At 58.2% G+C, this 6,000-nt stretch overlaps 1 gene segment (V, D, J or C); it reads right to left on the bottom strand.

Annotated features, from left to right (window-relative positions):
* Positions 1–232: 232 nt before the first annotated feature.
* LOC123818629 overlaps positions 233–6,000 on the bottom strand; it is a 95,797-nt gene continuing 90,029 nt past the window's right edge. Inside the window, 3 exon segments of the C gene segment in view lie at positions 233–678; positions 869–1,198; positions 1,399–1,704. Coding sequence covers positions 287–678; positions 869–1,198; positions 1,399–1,555 — 879 coding nt within the window.

Raw genomic sequence — 6,000 nt, 5'->3', positions numbered from 1 at the left:
CTCCTGCTGCCCCGCTGCCCTGCTGCTTGTCTTTCTGAGACACTGTTTATGCCTGCCCCTGGTTATGCCTGCTTCCCACAACTCTGCCACCCCAACTTTCACCTCAGCTTGGTCTCAGTCACCATGCACTCACACTTCTGCTCACTCACACACACACTCGAGCCCATGGGCGTGAGGGCATGTCACAGGGCCAAGCCGAGAGGACCAGACAGGTGCCAGAGGGACGTGTGGCTGCTTTGAGCCAGCATGGAGTTTATTCAAGGGTAAGGTGGGCAGGTGGGGCTGCTCAGTAGCAGGTGCCCTCCACCTCCGACAAGATTACAGACACGTTGACGTGGGTGGGTTTACCCGCCAGGCGGTCGATGGTCTTCTGGGTGAAGTTCCGGGGCAGGGCCTCATGGCCCACCATGCAGGAGAAGTTGTCCCCATTCTTCCACTGCTCAGCCTCCACACGCAGCACACTGGTCACAGCAAATGTGGTGCCTTGGGCGTCCTCCTGCAGGGGGCTCCAGGTCAAGTACTTATCTCGGGGCAGCTCCTGGTCCCCGTGCAGCCACAGCACTAGCACGTCACGGGGGCTGAAGCCCCGCACCAAGCATGTCAGTGTCACCATCTCATTGAGGGCCAGCTCCTCTGAGGGTGGTGGCAGCAGGTGGACCTGGGGCAGCAGGAGGTTCCCTGAGAGAGTAGAGGAGGCAAGTCAGGGGTGTGGGCAGAAGAGAGAGGCCCTCTGCCCGCTGAGCGCCCTGTACCCCATTTCCATCTGTAAAATGTGGGTGGGGCACCCGTGTCTGGAGAGACAGACTTAGGCATGTATATGCCTTACACACTTGAGTGGTGGCACCTCTTGGGTGGGGTCAAGGCCCACCTGATGGTTTGGTGATGGTGGCAGTTAGTGGGGTTTTAGACTCAGGATAGTTGACAGTGCATGAGAAGGTGTCCCCACGGTTCCACAGCTCGGCACAGCCTGGCAGAATGCTGGACACGCTGTAGCAGCCAAAGGAGTCACGCTCAGCTGTCCCCTGGATAGCCTCCTTCCCACCTGTGGGCTTCCAGGTGAACGTGACACCCTTGGGGTCTTGTAGGCCACTCAGTGTGCACGTGATGTTGGCATTGAAGCCTAAGAGCAGGTCCTCGAGAGCAGGCCGATGCATTGTCAGGTGGGGCTGGCAGCATGACTGTGGACAACACTTTGCTCCTGAGAGAGAGGCAGAGCTGTCAGCACAGCTGTGCCTGCTCATCCCCTTCCCTCCCTCCTGATCCAGCCTCGGCCCCACTCTGGCCACCCACGGGGGACTCAGTCTGAGCCCACTCTTGCCTGAGGGGAGCCCCAGTCGGGGATGTGGTACCACCATGGGAATCTGAAGGCCCCCACCCATCCCTGGCCCGACCTCTGACCTGTGGAGCAGGGCACATCCACAGCCTGGCTTGGATTGGAGTTGTACTTCACGTGGCATTTCTGAGTTCCTTTCTTTGGGCACTGGTCAGCGGGTAGGGTCAGCTGGCTGCTCATGGTGTAGAGGCCCCCAGCAACTTGCACAGGGGGGAAGTTCATGATGGAGGTGCCTTTCCCATTGTGGTCCCAGGTCACGTTCACGGACCCCGGGGGAAAGAAATCCTGGACCAAGCAGCCAATGACTACATGACCGGCTGGGTCAGTGCTTTGGAGACTCAGTGGGAAGGACCTGGGGCTGACTGGGTCCGCTGCAACACAGAAGGATGCACTGTGAGACCCCCGAGACAGCCCCATAAGGACAGGACAATGCCCACCTCATCTCTGCCCTGGGGAAAGAGCACAGAGAGGGTCACTGGTTGCCCCAAAGTCCCTCAGTTTATATGTCAAGAATCTGAGGTTTGGACTGGCTGTCAAGTGCAGCTGCACTGAGTCTGAACATGCTCCTTGGAGCTCCAGCACATGGACTGGATACACTCCTTAAGAAGGCCACCCCCATATCAACTCATGGTCATTACACATGACTCTCCACTGACCAACAGAGTCTGTGGGCAGTGCTGAGCCTCAGCCCCCTCTGTGCAGTGGTTACAGCCATACTCTCTCCCTGAGTTTGGGGGTCATGAAAAGTGGGCCATGATGGGGGACACAGGCAAGCACAGAGGGGTCTGGACTTGAAGCTCGGCTTGCCTTGGGGCCAATGTAGCTGTAGTGGAGGGCACACTGGGAAAGAGAGGGGACCTGAGTCTTCTGTGGCCCCCACTCAAACTTCCCAGGGCAGGGCCCAGGTCAAACCACCCCACTCTACTAACACCACCCCAGCTCCCAAACAAGCAGAGGTCCACCTCATGCACTATGGGGGTCTCAAGACAAGAGGCCTAACCAAATCAGCCCTTCAAAGATATCCTTCCTGGACAGGCTGGGCACACAGGGCCCCCGCTTGTACTCCCTTCAAGGCCACTAGTGATGGGACAAGGGACGACACAGGGCACAGGTACACCTGAGACTGCATGACCCTCATGCCCCTAAAATGGGGCAACCTGAGCAGTGAACAGGATCAGGATCATCCAGGGATGATCCACACTGAACCCACCTCCTTCCATTCACCAACTGCTAGCAGCCCAACCCAGCTCAACCCAGCTCAGCTCAACTCAGCTCAGCCCATCTTGGCCCAGCTCGGCCCATCTGAGCCGAACTCAGCTCAGCCAAACTCAGCACAATTCAGCTCAACTCAGCCCAGCTCAGGGCAGTTCAGCTCAGCCCAAATCAGCCAAACTCATTTCAACTCATCTCAGTCCAGTTCAGCCCATATCAGCCCAATTCAGCTTAGCCCAGCTCAGCCCAACTTAGCTCAGGCCAAATCAGTCAAACCTAGCCCAAGTCAGCTCTGCCTAACTCAACCCAACTCAGCCCAGCCCAGCTCGGCTCAGCTCAGCCTCATTCAGCTCAGCCGGCCAGGCTCAGACTAGCTCAGCCCAGTTCATTCCATCTCAGCCCATCTCAGCCCAGTTTATCTCAGCCTAGTTCAGCTCAGCTAAACCCAGATAATTCCAGCTCAGCTCAGGCCAGATCATCCCAGTTCAGCTCAGCCCAACTTAGCCCAACTCTGCCCAACTCAGCCCAGTTCAGCCCAGCTCATCTTAGCCCAGTATAGATCAGCCAGCTCAGTCCAGTATGGCTCAGCTCAGCCCAGTTCAGCTCAGTTCAGCTCAGCCCAGGTCAGATCATCCCAGTTCAGCTCAGCCCAGCTCAGCCCAGCTCAGCCCAGTTCAGCCAAGGTCAGATCATCCCAGTTTAGCTCAGCCCAGCTCAGCCCAGCTCAGCCCAGCTCAGCTCAGGTCAGATCATCCCAGTTCAGCTCAGCCCAGCTCAGCTCAGTTCAGCTCAGCCCAGTATGGATCAGCCCAGCTTAGCCCATTTCAGCTCAGTTCAGCTCAGCCCAGGTCAGATCATCCCAGTTCAGCTCAGCCCAGCTCAGCCCAGTTCAGCCCAGCTCAGCCCAGCTCAGCCCAGCTCAGCTCAGGTCTGATCATCCCAGTTCAGCTCAGCCCAGCTCAGCCCAGCTCAGCTCAGGTCTGATCATCCCAGTTCAGCTCAGCCCAGCTCAGCCCAGCTCAGCCAAGCTCAGCCCAGCCCAGTTCAGCTCAGTTCAGCTCAGCCCAGTATGGATCAGCCCATTTCAGCTCAGTTCAGCTCAGCCCAGCTCAGCTCAGCCCAGTTCAGCTCAGTTCAGCTCAGCCCAGTATGGATCAGCCCAGCTTAGCCCATTTCAGCTCAGCCCAGTTCAGCCCAGTTCAGATCATCCCAGTTTAGCTCAGCCCAGCTCAGCCCAGTTCAGATCATCCCAGTTCAGCTCAGCCCAGCTCAGCCCAGCTCAGCCCAGCTCAGCCCAGCTCAGCCCAGTTCAGCTCAGTTCAGCCCAGTTCAGATCATCCCAGTTTAGCTCAGCCAAGCTTAGCCCAGCTCAGCCCAGCTCAGCCCAGTTTATCCCAGCCCAGCCCAGTTTATCCCAGCCCAGCCCAGTTTATCCCAGGCCATTTTAGTCCAGCATACATCAGCCAGCTCAATCCAGTATGGCTCAGCTCAGCCCGGCTCAGCTCAGTTCAGCTCAGCTCAGTATAGATCATCCCAGTTCAGCCCAGCTCAGCCCAGTTCAGTCCAGCTCAGCCCAGTTCATTCCAGTTCAGCTCAGCTCAGCCCGATTCATCCCATCTTAGCCCAGCTCAGCCCAGCTCAGCCCAGCTTAGCCCAGCTCAGCCCAACTTAACCCAGCTTAGCTCAGTTTAACTCAGTTCAGCCCAGCTTAGTTCAGCCCAGTTCAGTCCAGTTCAGCCCAGTTCTTTCCAGTTCAACTGTGACCTACCCACAACAGCCCACCTCATTCCTATCTGGGTAGAGTATCCTGTCCTGTGGTCCTCTTGGCTCTTGGAGGTTGGTTGACTTTCCCCCTCTACCCTCTGTCTTGCTGCCGTTTTCCACACCCTTGCTCCCTGGAGGGCTCAGAGTGCCTGGCCAAGGAGGAAATGAGGCCTGACCAGCATCTGGGGCCCAGCTGCTGAAGATTGTTGGAGAGGCCACCAAGGCCAAGAGACCCAGGCATGCCTTGGCCAGATGCCCGGTGGTACAGGTCCATTCTCAAGCCCTTTGCAGAGGAGCTGGAGCAGGGAGATGGCCAGGTCTCATTTAGGACCTGCCTGATGGCTGTGTGGCTGCAGCAGACCCCTGCCCCATTCTGGGCCCTTGTTCACTCTGGGGTGAGGCTGACGCTGAGGGGCAGTTTGGGGAGGGGCTTCAGACTGTGTCATGAATCTGGTTGGGGTCACTTTCCCACTTCCTGTCCCGCCAGTCACGGCCGCACATCTCCACGTCATGTCTGGTATGTGGTCTGGCTGTGGCAAGGCCAGGTGTATGCCTGGGCTGTGACCCCCAGGAGCCTGACCTTGACTGTGGTGGGTCCTGGCTCCAGTTGGCTGCTCACTGGGCTGGGCGGGGTGCTGAGATGCAGGGATGCAGGGTTGAAGCATGTGCAGTGGGGGCTCAAGGACCCTGAGGCAGAGTTGGCCCCAGAGTGGAGGCTGTGAGTGCTGGCGTGTCACTCACAGGGGTCCCGAGGCACAGGGCTTGTCCTGAGTGACTTCCAGTGAGCAGGCCACAGGGTCGAGCAAGGTGGGAAACTCTCTGGCCTGGCATGACCAGTGACTTCCTTGGGCAGCTGGGGCCCAGACTTAAGCCAGGTGGGCACAAGGCCACCCCTGTCTGGAAGCAGGAGTCCTGTAGGCTGGGGTGGCTATGGTGGCCCTGGCTCACATCTGCCCAGTTTCCTGCTCAGGGCTCTCCCACTGGCTCCACCATTCCCACCAGAGCTGCCCCCCGGCCCAGGAGGTGACATCGGCTCAGCCAAGGGACAGTAGAGCTTGTTTTGCATCTGTGTTTATTCATTTAGCCATTTCTTCACTTGCCGAAGGTCTGGAGTGACAGATAGGAACTGACTGTCCTCTAATGAAAGCAGGCCTGCCAGTGTTGGCAATGACACTGGGTCCTAGGGAGAGGTCAGCTCTTCATAGAAGTCAGGGAGCAAGGGCAGAGCATGGCAGAGCAGGAGAGCAGGACATAGACAGAGGGCACGGAGCCTGGGGCAACTCAAAAACCCTCTGGGTGCTTTTGGGAACCCAGCATCTCAGGGTCCCACCCTCAGCCACACACCCTCCCAGGATCAGTATGGTCTGCACTGGGGATGAGTGACCCTGCAGTTGCACCTCTTGCCCACCTCTGAATCCCCAAGCCCCACATCATCTACACAGCCCTTGCCTTCTTCAAAGTGACGGCCCCAGGGAGCAGGAGGAGTGAGCCAGGGCCACATGATGGGGCCTCATGGGCTGGTGCCATAGCTGGGATGGACAGAACCGAGGAGAGCAGTGGGGCCAGGGGTGCTCAAATGGGCTCACACTGGGATGGTAGGACCCCACAGTGTGTGGGTGCAGGTGGGCAAGCAACTCAGAGGAGAAGAGGAGGCACCCACTGGGACCTGAGATGTGGCACTGGGTCTTGGT

This window comes from Phyllostomus hastatus, unplaced genomic scaffold, assembly GCF_019186645.2.
Source record: "Phyllostomus hastatus isolate PE091 unplaced genomic scaffold, TTU_PhHast_1.1 phas_contig_287, whole genome shotgun sequence".
In the NCBI taxonomy this organism is placed as follows: Eukaryota; Metazoa; Chordata; class Mammalia; order Chiroptera; family Phyllostomidae; genus Phyllostomus; species Phyllostomus hastatus.
Note: the sequence above shows the minus strand (reverse complement) of the source record. Positions and strands in the feature narration are given on the sequence as shown.